The 22,985-nt window shown below is 38.8% G+C and overlaps 1 protein-coding gene and 1 non-coding gene across 3 annotated transcripts in view; both read right to left on the bottom strand.

The window, feature by feature from the left end:
* Positions 1 to 22,985, bottom strand: part of Slc25a13 (solute carrier family 25 member 13) — a 186,825-nt gene that overhangs the window by 138,593 nt on the left and 25,247 nt on the right. The window contains exon 3 of one of the 2 annotated variants that reach the window (XM_078040387.1): positions 13,168 to 13,310. In XM_078040387.1, coding sequence (XP_077896513.1) covers positions 13,168 to 13,310 — 143 coding nt within the window. Of the gene's footprint in view, positions 1 to 13,167; positions 13,311 to 22,985 lie in introns of those variants that run through there. The other variant, XM_021730709.3, reaches the window with a different exon arrangement.
* Positions 14,850 to 14,979, bottom strand: LOC120892112 (small nucleolar RNA SNORA30/SNORA37 family). Its single transcript, XR_005736772.2, has one exon. It is a non-coding gene; the product is annotated as a small nucleolar RNA SNORA30/SNORA37 family (small nucleolar RNA).

The raw sequence follows: 22,985 nt of genomic DNA, 5'->3' as shown, positions 1-22,985 counted from the left end.
GAGTGGAGGTTCACTGGATTGGACAGGGGAGGATGGGGGAAAGGGAAAGGATAAGAATGAAAAGACAGTAGAATGAACTGGACATCACTTTCCTGTGCTCATATATGAATACAGAACCACTCCACACCATGTACAACCACAAGAATGAGAAGTTACACTCCATGTATGTATAATATGCCAAAATACTTTCTAGTGTCATGTATAACTAAAAAAAAAAAAAAAAACAAATACAAAAATTTAAAAAATTGACGTGCAATTTTGAGAATAAACTGAGGAAAGTATAAAAATGCATACTGTTATACTATGCAGTCATTTAAAAGAAATGAGCAAGTTTACATATTTATAGAATGATCTTCAAGATGTATGGTTAAGAGGTAAAAGAGGGTGAATGCAAGAGCAGTGTGTATGCTTGAGTGTGTGTGTGTATGTGTGTGTGTATGTGTGTGTGTGTGTCTTCCCTGGGGCTAATACTATGATGGTTAACTTCATGTCACTTGATGGGGAAACTGGGTTCCCAGATTAAACACCACTTCTGGGGGGTTTATAAAGGTGTTTCAAGTTGAGATTAATCAATGGGTACTCTGGCTAGAAGAGATTGCTCTCCCCAGTGCTGGGCAGCATCCAATCCATTCCAAGCTTGAATGGAAGGAAAAAAATGGAGAAAGGGAAAATACACTCTCTGCCTGAGTGCTTGAGCTGGGAAATCATCCACCATCAGACTAGGAACTGTAATATTAGTTCCCTGGTTCTCTGGCCTTTGGGCTGACAGAGAACTACACCAAGGGCTTTCCTGGGTCTCTAGCTGTCACAGGGCAGACAGTGGAACTTCTTAGCTTCCGTATTTGCATAAGCCAATCCCTTATAATTAACCTCTTCATGTATGTCCTACAGGTTCTGTTTCTTGGGAGAACATGAACACACACACCCGCATATTCTTTCTTCCTCTCTCATATTAATGTATGTATGGTATCGGTAACTTGTATATCTGTCTTTTGTTATAAAAAGTGAGTAAAATATGAACACAAATATTTATACTAATTTTCTTATATTTGGGGGAGAAATATTCTGTGAAAAGAGAAACCAAAAACTTAAAGCAAACAGAATATCTTCTGAAGGGGAGGGAGGAGATGGGGTTCAGGCATACGTCAAACTTCCTTAAGTACACCTCCCTTCTGTTATAGACTTCAGAAACATATGTTTTACATATTCAAAAATTCAATTAAGCCTAAAAGAGAAAAAAGCGATCCCTAAAAATTGAAAACAAACTGAAACGAATGAGCCTAACCATATATCAAGTTGGTGGCAAAACCACACAGAGAAATGGATTATTTCAAATAACTTATATGCATTTCATAGACTGAAGTATAAGTACAAATAGAGCCGAAAAGAAACCTTAAACTTTATTCAGGAGCTGTTAAAAGAAATACAGATGTTACATAATACAATACAAAATTATGTGATTGTTGCTGGTAATGAAGAATAAAGAAATGAATAGAAAAATCAAAAAAATAAAAATACTCTGAATGTTGCCAGCTTATCCTGGAAGTGGAAACGCCAGTATGAAGACCCCACACCCACTGAAAAGGCCTAATTCATTGATAAGACCTCAAAGTTAATGAAAGCCCAAAAGTAAGAAGTACACCTAATACCCAGACTGTGATGTCTAAATAACTGCTCATTTAAAAAGGATAAGAAGCCAGGTGGGGTGCACACCTGTAATCCCTGTAACTTCTGAGGCTGAGGCAGGAGGATCATAAATTGGAGGATAGCCTGGGAAACTTAGTGAGACCCTGTTTCAAAATAAAATAAAATGGGCTTGGGATGTAGCTCAGTGGTAGAAGCCCTGGGTTCAATTCTTAGCATGAGCAGGGAAAAAAACTAGGAGAACAAGAAAGAGAACGAAAAAAGGGGAGGGAGAGGAAAGGGAAAGGAGCCATGAGTTCATAATACTAAAAGGTACCCCATTCCTATTCTCCCCAACAACAACAACAAAAAAAACTCCTAACACATTAAACCCTCAAGAGCTATTACAAAACCAACTCCTCATGATGAAATTGGCTCAAACCAAGGAAGTAATCAGGTCTAATCCATCTCTAACCCAGTCTTTCCCCCTGAAATCCAGACCCACACATCCAACAGCCTACCTTTCCAACCTCATATCTAATAGGTATCAATACCAACATATCTTAAACAACTCTTAATTTTGCTTCCAAAATTTCCTCCCCTAACGTTTCCTATCCCAGTTGCTAGAATTTCCTCCTCTGTATTTCATATCCAACTCATCCAGAAAATTCCAGATCTAACCATTCCTCCCCATTCCAAAACCAACTCCCTAGTCCTGCCTTCGCCAGTTACACGGATGGCCTCCGGGGCCTCCTGATGGATTCTCTTTCTTCCATTCTTGCCAACTTCATTCTAGCCTCTACAAATCAGCCAGGGAGATCCTTTTAAAATTTAATGCAGACAATGTCATTCCCAAGCTCAAAACTCTCCAATGACTTGGACTGCTCTTGGAATAAAATTCTACAAAATCTACACAGTCTGTCCCCACATAGCTGTTTGGCTTCTTCCACTCTCCTCTTGTCATCCTTTTGTAGCCAAAGTGGTCTCCTTGTTGCTTCTCAAACAGGCCAAGCACTCACTCTTCTCAGGATCTTTGCTCTTATTCCCTCTCCCTAGAAGGTTCATCCTAAAGTCTCCCATGGGTGACTGCCAGGAATGAAACTTCTTCAGAAGTTTCTACCCAAATGTCACACTTTTCAGCGAGATCTTCCCTGACCACCGTACCAACTACAGAATGTTATGAACTGCTACCCATCTCTACGACACCTACATTACATTTACATTACCTGTTTGCTGTGTGAGAGCACAATGTTTCTGATTTGTTTAGAACTGTGCCTGAAATATAGCTGGTGTTGATAAGTATTTGTTAAGCAAATTAATCTGAAATTAACCTCTATTTTTCAAATATCAATGTTTTTTCAGATTTGTAACAAAAGACCACTTTATCTTACCACATATCCTTTTTTATAGAAATTAGGTTTCTCTATCATTTCTAAGAGTTAGATTCTTTCACCAGTTGTCTTCTTTTACCTCTTGTGTTTTTCTAGGCTGAAGGTCTCAAAGCTTTTCCATTAAATTGCAAATGAAGTCTTACCTCAAACCCTTCATTAAATCTGAGATTTATATATTTACTAAGAAGTCTCCTAGATAATTAAGCCAATATCAATGAGAAAGTTAACAGGTTCAAAATCTAATGTTTTGCTCTTGGTTCATTTAGTGCTACCATAACAGAATACCTACAACCAGGTAATTTATAAAGAAACAAATTTGCTTTTTATATTTCTGAAGGTTGGGAAGTCAAGATCAGGGTGCTGGCAACTGGTGGGAGACTTCCTTTTATATCCTAACATTGCAAAGGGCATCACATGAAGGCTAGGAATATAGCTTAGTGGTAAAATGCTTGCCTAGCATGTGCAAAAGGCTTAGGGTTCAATCCCTAGAACCATCAGAAAGAAATGAGGGAGGGAGGGAGGGAGGGATGGAGGGAGGGAGGAAGGAAGGAAGGAAGGGAGGGAGGGAGGGAGGGAGGGAGGAAGGAAGGGAGGGAGGGAGGGAGGGAGGGAGGGAGGAAGGGAGGGAGGGAGGAAGGGAGGGAGGGAGGGAGGGACAAACTCCTCACAGCTTATAGTTTTAATTTAAGCAATATAGTTTTAATATAAGCAACTGTCACATCCCCTGCCTCTGATACCAACATTTATAGACAAAGAGATTTGCAAGTGGCTAGGAAAGAGGTTATATTTTATTTCCTTTCTTTTCAAATTTCGTGTTTGGGTTTTAAACATGTATGGTCTAGGTAAAGCAAAATATGATAACTGGTGCAATCTGTCTCTCCACATTAACAACCAAAGAAGGGAGGCCAAACAATATTTGTCTTTCAAACAATTACTGAGCACCATGATAAGATAAAAATAAAAATTTAAAAGGAGGGCTGGTATTTTAAGTTAGCCCGGAAAAGCTTACATTATGCAATGATAGCTCAAGGTTCAACATTAAGAACAGGAAAAAGGGAAACAGGATTCCAAAAACGACTCTTGAGTTAAAAAATATATATGAAGAATGTGAGGCTATAAGGCCAGATTTTTTTCTTTCTTCCTTTCTCTCTTTCCCCATGGGTATGTGTGTAAATATATAAATAAAATATGCATATTTTATAAGAAGGGTAAGGCCAGTTTTTATAAGTAAACCTGTGGAAGAAAATTAAAGTAGCTCTCAGTGGTGGATGTAGGTCTACCTTATGTAGGCCAAATAGGAGGACTGAATGGTGAAGATTCTAAGAATTTTGTAAGGGGTATCTATCAGAACTTCTAGGTAAAGACATACGCAAAGCTCAGTTTTAAATGTTATTCTTTATGCACAGAAAGTTTCATGGTAGAGCAGATTGGACACAAACCAGAAAAAAATGGGGACTAAATTCTAGTTCTCCCATGCATTAGTTATAAAACTTTGAGCAAATTATTTAACCTTCCTAATTTTCCACCTCCCTCTGGTAAGAGGATGACAATAATTATTATTATTTTAATAATTATTTTATTATTTAATCTTCTGAGTGAAGATTAAATAAAACAGATGGAAACTGCTAACATCAGATCTGCAATGCTATCTACATGCTCAGTAGCTATAATTTCTTTCATCTTTTGGTCTAACCGCCTAGGAAGAAACACTATAGCAGAGCTTCTACTCACAAAGTATTTTGTTTTAAAAATTCTTTAAGTAGTAAAACTGCACCTCCTCAGCCTCCCTGCCTCTCTGCAAAGATCCCTATCTCCCCACCAGTATAAAGTGGAGTCCACCAAGATCAATCACAACCTCCCTCTATGCTGTTGAGGGTGGCCTCTACACAGGCAGCCCCACAGACCTGTATCACCCTAGCTAATCCCAAGAGGCTCTGCACTTTCCCTATTTTGTCATCATCCCCCAGACACCCTTTCTACTGTGCCTTCTAGAATCACAGTGCAAGGTGGGCAAAATCACCTCCTCAGTCCCTCCCATAAAGAGAATCCTTCCAGGGCTGGGGCTCAGCGGTAGAGCATATGCCTAGCATGTGTGAGGCCCTGGGTTCGATCCTCAGCACCACATAAAAATAAATAAAATAAAGGCATGGTGTCCATCTACAACTGCAAAAAAAAAAAAAAAAAAAGCTGGAAAAAAGAGAGAGAGAGAATCCTTTCAGAGCCCCTCTTCCAGTGATCTTCTCTCTACCCTTTCTCAACTACTCACTTCTACTCACACGGGGAGATTCTAAACTGTTGTCATTAACAATAGCTCCTTATTCTCAATTTCAGTTATCTTGCTTTTGGACAGTCCTTTAGTCTTCCTGCCTTCTTATACCCCAACTTCAAAGACCTTCAACCACACTGAACCCTACAATTCATTAGGCCTACCATGTCTCATTGCACCTACGCCAGCATCTTTCTAAATCTACAGTCCATCATTGTAATTGCTCCCTTGTGGGCCCCATAGCTCCCTGGAATCTTTCCTACTCTGTACTATTGAATGTATTTTTAATTTAATATATTATTATTATTTATTTCTAGTTCTATCCAGCCCCTCCTAACTCCATGCCTGGACCTGTGCAGCTAAACTTCAACGGAAAAAACACAACCATATGAAACTGATCTCAAGGTCAATTTTATGACCACAAAACCTTTGGTACACTCAAGTGGGGCCTGTGCAGCAGTCCTGATGCTCCCTTACCCATTCAACCTCCCAACTTCCAGATGAAAATTTATTATATTATTCTTCTCCACAAACCACTAATACCTCAACCTGTACTGCCCCTCCTATATTTCCAGGAGAAAAATCAAAGAAACCAAAGGAAACTTTGTTCCCAAATCCACCATACCCTCTATATACTACACTACATCTTCACCCTCATCTCTGCTTTCCCTTCAACTTTTTAAGCTCAGTATTAAATTTTAGACCTCTTAACATGCTTATAAATTACTGAGGATCCGAGGAGTTTTTATTCATGTGGGTTATATCTATCACACTTTACTATATGAGAAATTAAAACTGAAAAAAATCTTAAAAATATTATTTTATGAAAAAGTAAATAAATCTATTACATAGTAATATAAATACTTGTATGAAAAATAACAGTGTTTTCTTTAACAATTCTGTGAGAAATGCAGTTTTATATCTGCAAATCTCTTTAATGTCTCACTTAATAGAAGACAGCTGCGTTCAATTGGCTGTAATGTATTCTTTTGGTTGAAGGATATGAAGAATTTCACCCTCATACAGATTCACAGTTAGAAATGGGATTATTTTGGGCTGGGGATGTGGCTCAAGTGGTAGCGCGCTCGCCTGGCAAGCATGCGGCCCCGGGTTCGATCCTCAGCACCACATACAAACAAAGATGTTGTGTCCACTAAAAAATAAATATTAAGAAATGGGAGTATTTTAATTAACTTTTTAGATAACTGAGGACACTTTTCTTTGACACAACAACAAATCCCAACAAATAATATTTGAATAAAGGTTAGTTGCAATGTGGAAGTTGAAACCATATCAAGGAACTTTTCCATACCTTGAAATTTTAAAATTCATAGGTCTGTTGTGCACTTTGAAAAGATCATTTATACATGCATGATTCCATTATCAAACACACACGGTCAGCTGAAAATTTTTGTTTCGCTAAGTTATGTTGATCTTCCAAATGTTCAGACATTTCATTACATCATATTAGAAGACCTACATTCATTAGTGTTATTACCAGTAACTTCAGAAAAGTCCTGAAGTACCAGGAAGCTGTCATGTGAAAATTTTAATTCTTTCAAATAAGTAATTCTTTTGAATAAAAGCAGTATTTCATGGGGCACGGGGGGACTATCTCAGCTGGTAACTCAAGTGTTTTTCTGCAGACCACCATCATACTAGAGTAAGCAGAAGTTCTTACGTGTACTTCCCACTTGTTCAATTTTCAAACGATGTGTACTTAACAGTGAGATTTTAAGTCAGCAGAGTCCTCAGAGGACTTACCTCCCAAAGGTCGCATCTATGAATACTACCCTTCTGGGGGTAGGTTGCAACATGAGTTTGGGGGAACACCAACATCTGGTGTTAAGGTACCAGCAGTTTTACCTATGCAGTTTTTTTCAGTTGAAAATATCAACCAAGTGAAAAGGGTGTATTGTATTAGTATTTAGCATTATTATGTAAGCAGTTCTGATCTCCTACAGAGGTCTTAGGGACTTCCAGAGATCCACTGACCACACTTTGAGGGCAGCTGTTCTAGATGAACTCTGAATGTTCTTACAAGAGGCCAACCTCCTAGACAATCCACCAGAATGTCTTCCTGTCCTCCTACACGGTCAATTTCCTGCATTCCCCACCAAGGCCTGTCCATAATCACACATTATGTTATTTACCCACCTACAAAACACCCTCCAGTGACTTCCCCTTTTGCTCTGGTTATGGCCCCATTTCTCATCTTCCTTTTTCAGCAAAATGCTCCAAAAGAGGGCTTAGATTGGTAAGTAGGAAGAGGGGGAAGAGGAGGAAGGCTATGGGTACATATGAATGAGATGTGAAATCAGTACCTAGTCATTAATCAACCCTTTCTGGAATTTAAAAATAAATAAATAAAACCTAGGCACCTGACATTCCTAAAGATCTTCTAATACATCAGCAACATAATACCAACCTTTTTAAAAATTCTTTGTAATTTACTCTTCGTAGACAGTGTCTAGCCACCACATTGCACGTACCCCCCTATGATTTCAGACATCAAACATTAACACGAAGTGAGTAATGCAAAAAGAAAGGGGGTTAATCAGACATCTTCAGTGAAAGAAAAAGAAAATAACACTGATTCAATGAGAGCTGTTAATGAGGCTTTTTGTTTTGGTAGATTAATTTGGGAGTCTGATGACTACTAAGAACATTTAAGCTTCTCAGGTGACTGCTGTTGATTATTATCAAGTTTTTTTTTTGTCTTCTCTTTTTTTTTTTTTAATTAAAGAGGTGCCTTTGCTTAATTCTACAGTTTATGAATTTCAGGTATTTACCTCAAATCTGTGTCCACCCTAATAGTGTAGAAAACTTTCATCATTAGCAAACTGAAAAAACTCCTCTTATTGATTTGGGATTGTACTTGACAGATGATGAGCATTTCAGGCTGTGAACTGCTGATGTTTAAATACATTACCCTAATACTCTTTAAGCATTGCCAATTGTAAACCTCATTAACTCCCAGCATGTGGCCAAGGCCTGGATTTCTTCACTACAGCCTCACAAAGTGAAAACAGGTATATAAAAATGACTTTATCATCAACATTATTATATCCTCCTTCACCTTGTGAAGCATTTAAAAGGCTGTACTTTCATTCCTCAGAAGGATAAAAAAGCGAACTTAGGAAAAGCAGTGAACACATTTGGTTTATACAGGCTATACATTCTGAACTCCTCAATTCTTTTTTTATCTTTTCTTTTTTGACACTTTTATTCCTCAGGCATCAAAATCCAAACTGTCCCAGGAGTGACTCTCCACACTCTAAACAGAAAGAATTTATTTGAGGATGCTGATCATACTGCTCTCATTTTGATTCACAAAATGGGGGATGACAAGGCAGTACGTTGAACCGTTGATGTGGGAGGATAAAGGAAGGTTCTAGGAAAGAAAATTGATCAAATTATGTTATGTCATGTACAAATATAACATAATGAACCCCAGTCTTGAATGTCTGACATTCCCCTTTGCCAAAGGGCCAACTTTGGCTTGCACATTGTGTGTTCTAGAAGGGTGTCAAGAGGTTCCACACCTGAGGTGAAAAGCAAACACAGTCAGACTTCTGCATCCCTGGGTCCCAAAACCTATGGATTTAACCAACCCCAGATAGAAAAATATTCAGGAAAAAAAGTTGCTTCTGCACTGCCCATGTGGACTCTGGTTTCCCTGTCAATTCTCCCAGAACAATACAGTATAACGACTATTTACGTGTATCAGGTATTATTAAGTAATCTAAAGATGACTTAAAGTTCAGTGGAAGATGTGCACAGGTTATATGCAAACACTAGAGCATTTTTATAAGTGACCTGAGCATGTGCAAATTTTGGAATAGCAGAATCCTGTGAGGGTCCTGAACCAATCCCTCAAGGATACTGGGCAATGACTGTATGTGATAAAGAGATTTGTGATCCTAGCAAGCCAATTAGATACTCCATTCAATGCTGGCCCCACCACACACACAGACAGGGGTCCCTGTACCATGCAGCCAGGCACTCAACAGATCCAGCTAATCCTCAACGCCACTTAGTCTTCCTAGGTGAGAAGGTCTGGCATTAGTGAAAACAGTTTTTTAGCCTTAGAGCCCTGTGATGAGACAACAGTTAATAATAAAAACAGAAGCATGTTTGCAAATCTCAAAGAGACCCAAATGAATTTTATTTTCACCTTGCTCTTAATAAATTGTGTGAACATTGTATAAAAGACACACTTCAGTGATATTCAATGCTTCAGCCCCATTTTAAATGAAAACCAAAATCACAACTGAATCTAAAAGACACATCAAAAGTCATACAAACAAATCCAACAGCAAACAGTCCACGCGTCCATGGTGTGATATTATCGGAGTATGTGGGCCCTGAAAAGCCCTGGAAGACACACCTCCTCCTCCCTCAGATGCTGAGACAAGCCCTTCTCACTCAGGAGGCCCACCAAGCAAAAGACCCTCACCCCAGGTGTTCTCACCTCCCTCAAGGAACTTTATAAACTGATTAAGCCAATCATTAAGTCAATTAGAACAGTGGAACACAGGGAAATCTAAAACACAACAATGAATATTAACAAGGATTACGCTGTCATACAGGCAAAACAGACCAATGCCCTGGTTCAATGGCTCTCCATTGCTCTCTAAGGTAAACACTCCAGCTATCTTACCCCACAGTATTTATCCAAAAGAACCACAATTAGAACTATGATACATGTATACCAATGTTTATAGAATGCGATTCACAATAGTTACGGAATCAGACTAGATGTCCATCAATAGATGAATGGATAAGAAAATGTGTATATATACACAATGGAGTTTTACTTGGTCATAAAGAATAAAATTGTCATTTGCTGATAAATGGATGGAACATCATACTAAGTAAAATAAGCAGACTCAGAAAGACAAGGGTCAAATGTTTTCTCTTATATATGGAAGCTAGAGGAAAGGGAGGTGAGGGAGAGAAATAGAAATAAAATTTTTTTAAAAGTCAGGGGTGGGGGCTGGCTCATAAAAGCAGGAAGGGGATCTAGAGGAAGGGAAAAGGGGAGGGCAAGGGAAGTACTTGAGAATAAAATCTATCCAAATTATGCGATGTCCATGTATTAATATGCCACAATGAATCCCACTTGTACTAATTAAAATAATAATTGATAACAACAGTAGAAGATCAGCAGACACACTGTCAGAATAAGGATGCAGGAGGGTAAAGGAAGGTTCTAGGAAAGAAGATTGATCAAACTATGTTATGTCATGTACAAATATAACATAATGAACCCCAGTCTAGTACATAACTATAATGTATCAATTAAGGAAAAAAAGATAAACACCCCTATCCTTAACATGAAGTATAAATCCCTACATGACCCACCTCGCCTACCTCCAGGCCCATGCAATCCCAAGTTCCAGGCATGCTAGCCTCTGCATTTCAGAATGCATGGCCTTTGCAGCCACTGTTCCTCTGCCTTCAATGTTTTGTCTTCATTGCCCCCACCCCTCACTTCTGTGTCATTCACAAGAAGTCTTCGCTGACCTCTTAGTCCCAATGAAGCCCCTATTGACTGTCTCTCATACCATGTCTCTCTTCGGATGATCATTCTGCTTCTTCCTCTTCCCTATGTCTAGGTCACATCTCCCTCTTCCTCTATCTTATGAAGACACTTGTGATAGAATTTAGGACTCACCCCAGAAAAGCCAGGGTAATCTCTTCATCTCAACAGTCCAATATTATTAACTTAGAGTTCTCGGATTAACACCTGTTTCATTAAATTAGAAGCTTCCAGAGGACAAACACTGCATTTTCCCAGTTGCTGTGTTTCCTGAACACACATTATAGTGTCAGGCACAGAGACAAGACTCTCAAGCTGCTGAATGACTGCTGGATAAGCACCCAGGGAGAAGCGCCCATCAGGGAAGGCAGACCAAGTCACCACTTCATGAACCAGTAAATCAGAACTAAGAGAGCTCCAGCAAACAGGATCCCTTAGCCAATGAGCTGGAAATGAAACCTTAAGTTCATGCAGTGCACAGGCACCTAACTTCCTGCCCAGAGTTCAGGCCAAAACTAGACATAGGTGAAGTTTTCAAGAAGGGGCCAGGCTCTGAGGGAGGCAGTTCACAGCAGGGGTCTCTGCCTGGGAAATGTCTACATCAGCCAAAAACTACCACTGAAAAAAAAAAAACCATTTTGGTTTTTGTTTTCTGGATCAAAATGGTCTTTGACCAAAGAAAATTCTACATAACCATAGGCTTTCTAGTTCCCCCCAAGGGGTGGAGGGAGGATCAGCTACATGAGTGTATTAGTTTTCTACAATTGCTATAACAATAACAAGGAAATAAAACCATTATATTGAAGAGATGTCTGCACTCATACATTCACTGAAGCATTATTCATATTATCCAAGACACAGAAACAACCCAAATGTCCATCAACAGATGAGTGCTTAAAAGAAAATGTGGTGTCTATACATAATATTATTCAGCCTTAAGAAAGAAAATTCTGTCATTTGTGACAATATGGATGAACCTGGAGGACATTATGTTAAATGAAATAAACCAGGCACAGAAAGACAAATACCATATGCTCTCACTTGTACGTGGAATCTAAAAAGTTTAAAATCATAGAAGCAGAGAGCAGAATGGAGGTTACAAGGGGCTGGCACGGGGGTGTGATACTAAGGCGATGCTAGCCAAAGGACACAAAAGTTTACATAGGAAGAACAAGCTCAAGAAACTCTTTGTGCAACATGGTAACTATAGTTAATAACAATATATTGTACACTTCAAAAATTACCAAGAGAACTTTTAAATGTTCTCAACACACACAAAAAAAATGAGTTTGTTAGTTAATAGATACGTTACTTAGCATGACTTGGCCATTCCACAATGCATACAATTTCAAAACATCCTGGTGTGTACCATAAATATATATAATCTTTATTTGTCAATTAAATTTAAGTAAAGCAAATTACCATTGGCCAGGTATCTTAAAACAGAAGAATTTATTCTAACAGTTCTGGGAACCTGAAGTCCTAAATCAAGGTGTCAGCAATACCAGACTCCTCCCACAGGCTCTAGGGGAAAATCCTTTGGTTCTCCAGCTACTCATGGTTCCAAGCATTCCTTAGCTCATGGTTCCATCACTCTGGTCCCTGCCTTTGTGTTCACACTCCTCCTCCTTTTCCCTGTGTCTGTGTCAAATCACCCTTCTGCTTCTGTCTTATAAAGACACTTGTGAGGGAATATAGGGCCCACCCAGATAACTCAGGGTAATCTTTTCATCCCAAAATTCTTAATTTTATTACATCTGGAAAGATCTTCTTCCACATAAGGTATTTACAGGATCCAGGGATTAGGCAGAGAAAATTCATAGGGGGAAAAATCCAAAGTCATTCTGCAAAGTGTCCTACTTAATTCTGTATGGTATAATCTCTCTCCTCCACCTTGCAGAATGCCTTTCCTGGTGATTTGTAATCATCAGATATCTGTCTCCTAGATCCATATCATTTAATCATATATGAAATTTTAAAGGTGATTTGAGCAAGGGAAAGATGATAGAAAAGTTATGATCACAGTGGTATGTTTAAATTTACTCATAATTCTACACCTGCCTTGAGAAATACCGGTGTACGCACAAATACCTTCATACTACTTCATCAATTACAATTGTTTTGTAAAATTGTACAGAGGTCTTGTTCAACTAGTCAAAAACCAAATTCATGAAATCACTAATTGTGAAATGACCACTAAAGGAAATATTAAGAGTAACATTTATAAAAGAATGTGTCAATGATAACAGAGAAAACGCTCTTAAGAGGTAGAAAAGTATATATTTAATAACTTTCTGATCATTAAAGTAACAAAAATAAGTTTTGAACAAAAATAAACATACCCATCTTTGGTCTGATCCACCACGCCACTTAAAAGTTCCACAGTCTTTGGATTAGGCTGGCTTTCTCCAAAAATATTCAAATATCGAGTAACAAAGTCATTAGGAGACATAAAAAATTCACCATTTTTTTCAATGCTTGCATACTGTTAAGAAAAGAAGAAAAAAAGAAATATTATTTTATATACTTGATTCTCTAAAGTATATAATCATGGGATCAACATGTGAAAAGCCTGAGAATATTCAAAGGATATATCAGATATGAAAATATACTCTACAATCGCAGTTATCTCCCGTCACTTCAAAGAAAAAACAAAACACATTAAATTTGTCAAATTTTGTGCTTACACCAGTGGTTCTCAACTTTAGGTAATTTTCCCCCACAAGGGACAATTTTAATTGTCATAACTTGAAGGAAAGGGATGCTACTAGCACCTACAGGGTAGAGACCGGGATGGTGATAAATATCCTACAATAACTCACAGGCTGAGACCATGAAAACAGAACTGTCTAGTCCAAAACGTGAACAGTGCTGAGAAACCCTGGTTTACAGAAATTTAGAAAAACAAATTATATCTTGGTTTTTTTTGGCAAAAAAACTAAAAAGTGTAATTAATTATAAAACTAATTGAGGGACAGTGGGATGAGATGGTTCCAGTGCCCTGGGTTCTCACATAAGAAACATAAACCCAAATTAATGTAAACAGTGAAGCAAAACTTAAGCTTAACCAAAGTGTAATGCCTCTCACAAGAGGTTTTTCCACTTTAACCAATCAAATGTTTTCTTTGTCTTGCTTCCTGAACACTTTATAAAAGTTCATGCCCCCTCGATGGAGCCCTGAACTGCCTGTGGTCTGATGTGCTGCCCAATTCATGAAATCTTTAGTGCTCAAGGAATGCCTGAAAGATAGGATTCTCTCTCAACGGAAGTCCCAGAGGTAGCAAATACAAGAAAGGGTGATAAACTCAGCTGAAATGCAAACTCTGAGCCACGGTGCGGGTATCAACTGCTGCCCAAGCTAATGTTCTCTCCACCCTTGAGCCCTACACAGAGATGGTCAGTAAGAATCAGCTGGCATGCAATGCTTGTCCTCCAGGTAGGACACATTCCAGCTGGAAGGGGGAACCCACTGACTCGGGTTCCACGGGTCCTCAAAGGCTGTGGGAAAATGCTGAGAGCAGTGTGCCAATCAAGATGTCCTCATGGAGCACAAGACCCCTGAGCCAAGAGATTAACTTTGAGGGAGGAGAGGACAGTACAGCTAGGAGAGCAGAGCTAGCTAGGTGATGGGAACCACAGTGACAAAGTGCATGGTGAGTGAGGTGCGAGGACAGCATCTCCCCTTCCTTTGGAACCCCCGAGTTCAGTCTGATCAAAACTGTTTTTACAAATCATTTGTTTTTCTACATTTTAAATCCACTTTAGACTAAACCTTTGCTTAGATATTTGGGAATAAGCTTTAGAACCTCTTGAGCTAGGGTTGTGTCTCTTACTACCTGAATGGTCTCATCGAACATCTAAGTTTTCTGGGCCTCTGACTCTATCTGAAAAGTAGGCATAACAATATTACTGGTTTCATTAGGCAGATGCTTTAAACAAATAAGATAATCATTTAAAACATTTAGTACTATGTTCTACACATGATAGGCACTTTATAAAAGTTCTAGATTATTGTTTTTTTTTTCTTTGTCCCACTGAATGATATCTGCCACTGGTACAGTACCAGGGCAAGGATGCAATCAGGGGGTTTTCTCTCAGCACCAGCTACCAAATCCTGGCCCCACAGATCAGGAGAGGACCTGTGAATGTGCTAGAATATACTGTTTTCTTTTTTTTTTTTTTTTCTTTTTTGAGTGGGGATAGGCACTGAAGATTTAACCCAGGGTCACTTTACTACTGATATACATCTCTAACACTTTTTTTTTTTTTTTTAGCACCAGCTACCAAATCCTGGCCCCACAGATCAGGAGAGGACCTGTGAATGTGCTAGAATATACTGTTTTTTGTTTTTTGGTTTTTTTTTGAGACAGAATCTCACTAAGATGCTGAGGCTGACCTTACAATCCTTCTGTCTCAGCCTCCCAAACTGCTGGGATTACAGTGTGCTTGGATCACTGTTTTCAATTAACATGTTTTTAGCATAGTGCAAGAAAAAAGATGGTCCAGTAATCCTACCATTCTTCAGTTAGAATTTGTTTCAGCTTCTGGGACATGTAAAAGAAAGAATATATTTTAATTTTTCTAACTGAGGCAAAACAAGCCTGAAATATAAAGGATATGCCAATACTAATTACAGCAATCCTATGATTCAGAGTTGTGACTATGTTTCCTTATGACAGTGATTATTTTAAAACACAATTTTACTTTTCTCCTACCAGTAGACAGATTATTTCCAGTTTAGGGTATTTTAAATAAACCTAAGATAGCCATTTTTATGTGTAACATTTGTCCAAATTCCTGGCAATTTTCAAAAGCTAGACTCCCAGAAAAGAAATTGTTAAAGTCAAAGGAGAGGAACTTTAAGGCTCTTGGTACTTATTATCACGCTGCTCTTCAGAAAAGATTGTACCAATTTACACTCCTACCAGTAGTGTGTGAACATGCCCTTTCCCTGCTTTGTCTATCATATTTGTTGCAAATATTTTTCCAGTTTGATATATTTATAATTGAGCCTGTGGATTTATTTTCCTTTACAATTTCTTCCATTACTTTTCTAAGCTTAAAACCTAGTCTTTCTTCATCACCAGACTAAATATTCACACACAGGTCCTCTTAGTTTTTTTTAAAGTAGGGTTTCCTTTAGGGTTTAGTATACCAGTGCTTTATTTTTGTGTGTGGTCTGAAGGTAAGAATCCTCCAAATTTGTTTTTCCCACTTAATCCTGGTTGTTTCAGAACCATACATGAAATCATTGTTCCTTCCCTACTCTTTAGGACACCTGCTTTGCACATACTAAATTACCATATGGTCACTAGGAAAAGCCCTGACAAGCAGGCTGGATCTCCAGCAACAGGTCTAATGAGCTGGCCATGGCTTCCCAGAGAAAACATTGTTCTGAGACTGCCCCAAACTTCACAGGAGAATGTCAGCACAGCATGCATTGAGAGTTCTTGTCATTGCTGCAATGGGAAATGTTTCAGGATCATCCTCTCAATGAATCTGGCTACTCTTGCAAGATTATGTACATCTTACTTGCTACAACTAGAGGGAAAGCTCTGTCAGAACAGGAATTGTTTTCCTGTCTTTTTCACTGGTATGTCCTCAAATTCCCAGACTAGCGCCTGGCTGCCAGGCAGATGATGAAACATGGTCAATAGGTATTTAGCAAATGAATGAAAGCTTAAAAAAATGTTGTCTTACTTTGCTCCTAGAAGTTTCATGGCTTGACAAACATTCTTTGATTTTCCCCAAATGACCTTTAGAATCAATGTCAAGTTGTTCCTCCTTTAGAAAAAATTCCATAGAAAATGCACAAAAAACTACAATAAAATGCCACTACTCAACCACAAAATAATAACAACAAACGTTGGCAAAAAATGTAGAGCAAGTACTCTCACATAAGGGTGTTATAATAAACTGAAAAACCATTTTAGAAAACTCGTAGGCAGTATCTTCTATAACTGAACATAATAACCACAGACTCCGCAATTTCAATTGTAAGTAAATCTCCAATAGAAATTTGCATGTATGTATATAACACCAAAAAATATGTCAAAGAGTCCATAGCAACATTATTTGTAATAACAAAAAGTACCAAAAATAACTTGTGTTAACTAGGAACAGGATACATAAACAGATTATGGTATAGTAACACAACAGAATACAACACAAGCAATGAGAATACACTAACTCCAAATAGACACAACACAGATAAAACTTAAAATAAAGGTGAGAAACCAGACAGGGCTGGGAGTGTAGCTCAGTGGTAAAGCATTTGCCTAACATGAATGAGGCCCTGGGTTTGATACCCAGCAACACACACACACACCTACACACAAAGAAGACAAAAGAATATACACTGTATGGTTACATTTTTTATAGTGACAAAACTAATATACAGTGAGAGAAGTCAGACAAAAATTACCTTGGGAGAGGTGAGTACTGATTGCAGGGGTATCAGAAAGTTTTTTGGGGGTTGGGGGGGGGGGTTTTGGTGTATGGGAGGGTGCTGGTCATGCATGTTTGCTCACTTTATGATCACCCATGGGGCTGTACACTTATGATCCCTGCACTTGATTTATACCTTAATAGTTTATAGTAATAAATCATTAAGATATTTTATCAGCCTCATTTGTTTAGAGATGATAAAGAAGGCATCTCTGAAATATAAGAACATGTTCATCTGGACAGAGAGAACACAGATTTCTTCAGTTTGCCAAAATCAGCTCATTGCCAAGTGGTCTGTTTTGTGATTCAAATAGATAAGTCAAAGGTTGTTCCTCAGACTGATGTTTGAGGCAGACCAAAGTAAGAGTAGGTACTAGACTACTACCAAAGGCACCTCGGCTGTCCCTGCAGCAATGAACAGAAGGTGCCTGTCAAGAGAATGCACTGATTCTTACAGCTACTCCATCTTTAGAATATCATTTAATCTTTCTTTGGAATAGATTTTAAGTGGCCTGAAGTCTTTCTTTATTACAATTTAGGAGAGTTTTAATATGATTAAGCATATGCTCACAAAATGGGAAGGTTTTTACGATTCCTTGCACAATCATAAGTGTCACCAACAAGAAACACCACCACACCCAATGAAGACAGCAGCAAAGAGAATCAGAACAGGACACTATCATTACAGTGTATGCTCTGAGGACAGGGGTCCTCATCCAACCTGCTCACAGCCTCTTAATAAAGGTGTGTGAACCATAATGAGCCCGTTCAGAAACACCATCATTCAGTGACCTGTCCCTGCCATGAGCCGTTCATATCCTGGGGCTGAAAGGCAAATTCTCCTTGACTCTTTTCCAACCATTGAAAGTCCCTCTAACACACCAGGTCACTTCATCTGACCATCCTTCACCTAAGCTCCCTGTTATAAGGATGGAATGAAATACAATTAAGAATATGAATATGGATCATTTCTTGCCTTTTGGACATGCTCAGGTGAAGAACATGAATACGGTCTGAGCATTTTATGTTATTAGGGAATTACTATTCACTTTATTAGGCACACAATGGTATTGTGATCATGTAAGAAGCCATGTTTATGATTTGAAGCTTTATGTTACAGTATTTAAGATGAATTATGGTGATATATAGCACTCGCCTAGCACGTGTGAGGCCCTGGGTTCAATCCTCAGCACCACATAAAAATAAATAAATAAAACAAAGACATTGTGTCCAACTACAACTAAAAAATAAACATTAAAACAAAAGAATCACAAATGTTCTAGTGAATATATTACTATTTGTTAAAAAATGCAAATTTTAAGTAAGATGCAATTTTTCAACTAACTATTCGGCAGAAAGGTTTTTTTGTTATTGCTGTTGTACTTAATAATAATCTGAATGGATAACATTATGTGGGAACTGTACACTTCCACACTTCCACCCAAAATATGTAGTCTGCTAAGAGCAATCAAATGCCTTAATCTATTGTAAACCCACCGTTTAACCCAACAATGCCACTTCTAGGAATTCCTACTAAGAAAATAATGCAAGCTATATACAAATATGTAAGCTGTTATGACAGATAAGTAAAGCTGGCAACTGAACATCCAATCATAAAGGATGGTTAGGTAAACTGTGGTAAGATAAATTATGGTAGAGCAGCCATACATAGGAACATCACAGGGCATTAAAGTATTGTAGAAACGCATCCAGTTATAAGAAAAGGTGTTCATAATATATTAGTTGAGGGAAAATACTGGATACAAAAAAAATAGTTTTTTCCTCTTGTTAAAAAAAAATGTATACATATACAGAGACATATGCAGTAAGAGAGAACACTATCTCTATACTGACATCAATTTACTTTATTTATCTTTTAGCTCTTCATCAATGAAAGAAACTGATTTGTTGTTAAGAAAGTTTTTCAAATAAGGAATTAACTGTTTTTCCTATGAAAATGTTTAAAGTGTACATCATTCTTTTATTGAGGGATTAATTCTAAAACTCCAAGTACAATTCACCATTACAGCCTATCACATCCCACTTCTGCCCAGCCCCTTCCCCCAGTTTTCCCATTTCTCACTTCTGACGTGTAGTCACTCTAGACTCCAGGCTTCTGAGCAGCCCATGATCACCTCCCTTCCTCCCCCTCGAACCACTGCTTCCCTCCTCTGTTTCTCTGTTCATACTACTGGCACCTCTAGGCACCCAGGGCATACACATTCCCGCCCTGCTCTCTCTCTCATTTATAATAAAACAAGTCACTTTCTGAAATATCCCTTTAAAAGTGTCTCTGACTTGCCCAATCCCCACTCCTCCTGGTGTTATGACCTTAATAACTCTGACAGCCTCCAACACCATCACTCCCAAGGCCACACACCTCATAGCCTTGCTGCACCAGTTCAATCTCAAACCCATCTTGTCCCTGGATTACTCAGAAAACCTTCAATGGCTTCCTATTGTTCAGAGGCATGCCAAATTCCCAATTACCTTTCCAAGTTTGTTACCCACACCCGGTAATACTTAGCAGATTCCCTGGCAGACAGTTGTATTTAAATAAACATTTTACAAATGAACAAGAATCCTTCAACCTGGCCCAGTCTCTGGGCTTTCCTTCCATGTGGTCCTCCTCTTCTCTCTCCCACCATCCCAGGGGCTCCTCGCATTCTCCCCGCCAGCCTTCCCTGACCACTACCCACAATGGCAACTGCTCCCTCCTTCCGTTTCCTGTGGTATTTGCTGTAACCACACAGGCAGAACCTTCAAGTATGATGATTTAGATTCTTTTTACCTGCCACTGCTAGCCTACAAATCTGGTCTCCCGTATAAAATCCAAACTCCTTTGAGACACAATTATTGCTTATATTTCTTTTGCTCAGCCCACTCACAGCAGAATTTCATGATGTTTTATTTAAACTGCAAACAATCAATACATATCTGTTTAAATTAATGTGAAGTAACACCGAAAGCATTAGGTGAACCAAAAAAAAAAAAAAGGACTGTCAACACAGAGGTTAAAAGCAGAATTGTCTACCTAGACTCAAACTTCTGCATCCACATAAAATATAACATATTATCTTCTCACAAAAGTCTGACAATACCCTCAGATGCTTCTGGCATGTTTTGCACTAAGTCTCTCCTTCCCTACCAATCTAGAATCACGAGAGCCTGCGCTCCAGGCCACCCAAGCTATTGGCTATTCCCTCCACACAACTGGCACACTTACAGCTCTCTGCTTTGAACATGCGGTTTTCTTTGTTTGGAATAGTCTTTCTTTACCCCAAACCCTCCTCTACTTCTCTATCTGAAAAATACCTATTAGTCTTCAAGCATCGCTCAAACATCCTGCCTGAAACTTTGATGACCCTCTATAGGATGAGGTAATAAATCTCACTCATCTTCCTTTAATGCTATGTAACATTTTTCAACCATATTGTGAATTTTCGTTTTCTTGCACATACATACACACAGGGAGATATTTAAGGGCAGAAGTCATGATTTATGCATCTGTAATACTCAACACCTAACACTCACCTAACATCTAGTAGGCAACGTTACGGAACGAAGGAAGAGAGGGAGAAAGGGAGGGAAGTCGATTTTTAACTCTTTTCTAAGACATCAACTATAAAACCTGAGTCCTCCAGGACCCTTTCCTCATCTGGTTCAGTTCCACAGGTTCTCTCTCATCTCTGCAGCTGCCAACTCCTCTACCACCTTCTACTCCCTGACCATCTGGTATGAAGGAGACAATGAAGCTCCTTTCCACCTCCCCCATGCTACAGAAGAATCCTCTCTCCACCTAGTTTAGCAGGGAGACAATTGGGATATTTCACACAGAATTTTTATCAGGAAGAAAATCAAGTCAGAAAAAAATTCACAGACAGAAAATCAGCAAAGTCGACAGGTTTACAGAATGCTTACTGCTGATCCGTACTTAACGAAAAAGCCCGGCCTGGCAGCCCCCCTGGCGCCTCATTCCCCTTTCTCCCCTTCACCACAATGCTGTCTGCGGTGGATGGTAAACAAGAGATCCTCAGCTTGCTGAGCCAAGGTGGATTTGTGTTGGTCCCACACCATCCAGGCCTGGTGAGGTCACCAGAACCTTTGCCAGATCTGCAATCCCTTCCACAAACTGCTGATGCTGTTTTCTTCAGGTACCACCCGCCTCCGCCTCTATTCCATCTCCTCAGACTCAAAGGGATAAAAACTCTCCTTCAAAAGCCATAAAGTCCTGGCCACCCAAGTTTCCTATCTGGTCTCAAAGATTCCACCCCCAGCCTTCAGGCCCATGGCTACAGAAACCTCACAGGTGACTCTTCAGAATTCCTGCTCTCCCTCAGACTTGTCCCCAGCCTAGACCTGCCCAATATTGAGTGGATATAGCAGCTGGCAAAGATGCTATTCCAAACTGAGATCTTAACCTAGCCTCACCAGCTGCCACATGGCCTCAAATGGCCACTGCCTTTAAATGGACTCTTTCCAATGGACCATGTCAACAGACTAGTGAGCATCAGAGCCCTAAGTTGTTCTCAGTTTCTGTCAGAAGGAGGCTCTTAACTCCTGTTAGAAAACTGAAGTAGTATGCCCCAAGTTGAAAGAATTATTATAACTTCAAGGGCTCAAGTGAGTCTAGCCATTTCTCTAGGTTCCTTAGCAGCACACTTAGATGTTCTTCTGCTCGTGTGTCTCAAAATTAAATCATTAAGGAGTTTTACAATAGCAATAGACCTTCATATACCTGATCCCAATCATGTGAGCCCAGTATGCACACAGCAACAGAAATTAGTTCAGGAAAGATAAGAACGCTTTTCTGTTGTCTGGGCTTTCATCTTCTAGAATCTCTATATTGTATTGTGCTTTATGGGAAAAAAAAAAAAAGCAAAGATTCTTATAGAGAATCCTGTTCTTTTCTATATAATCCAAACCTCCTTACAAATATACCCTTTCTTCCTCTCCCAAAACTGCTCCTATGTTTAACCACTTTTCCATTGTAACCTATCATTCCTGTATTTGAATTACTTAATTTCACACTTTGACTGAATCAATGTCTAAGGCATAGCAGGTGTTGGGCATGGTGACGTAAAGGTACCCCACTGAATCTTCACAAGTTTTTGTAACAAATTTTAACTATGAAAATGTTCCAACATATGCAAAGTACAGAGAACAGTATAAGCCCAAAATCCCACTTTACAATGTCAAAAATTATCATACTGCCTACTCTTTCTTCCGAATCCACCAAAATTGGATTATTTAAAAACAAATCTCAGACATCATGATCTCATCTGTAAATGCTTTGGTATCTATCTCTAATAGACTCTCTGCATGTCTCAGAATCAGAATGTCATTATTCAGCTTAAAAAAAATCGATTAATTACAATTTAGCTAATCAATTAAAAATCAATTCATTATTATTCAGCTTAAAAATCAATTAATTAGCATCAGATGTCCCCAAGTATTTGAATCCCTGTATCACCATCTTTTTGTTCTTGCTGTTCTATTTTGGTTCTGCAGTGCTGAGGATCCAACCCAGGGCTTTACACATGTCAGACAAGGGCTCTATCACTAAGCTGTATCTCTAGCTGTCACTTTTATTTTTTATGCTAACGCATTTTGATGAGAAAAGTGAGGCTCACAGAATTAGTAACCTTCTAGCTCACATGGGTACACATCAAGGTACCAGCTTGATACCTTGACTCCCCATTCCAGTCAGCAC

This window comes from Ictidomys tridecemlineatus, chromosome 2, assembly GCF_052094955.1.
Source record: "Ictidomys tridecemlineatus isolate mIctTri1 chromosome 2, mIctTri1.hap1, whole genome shotgun sequence".
In the NCBI taxonomy this organism is placed as follows: domain Eukaryota; kingdom Metazoa; phylum Chordata; class Mammalia; order Rodentia; family Sciuridae; genus Ictidomys; species Ictidomys tridecemlineatus.
Note: the sequence above shows the minus strand (reverse complement) of the source record. Positions and strands in the feature narration are given on the sequence as shown.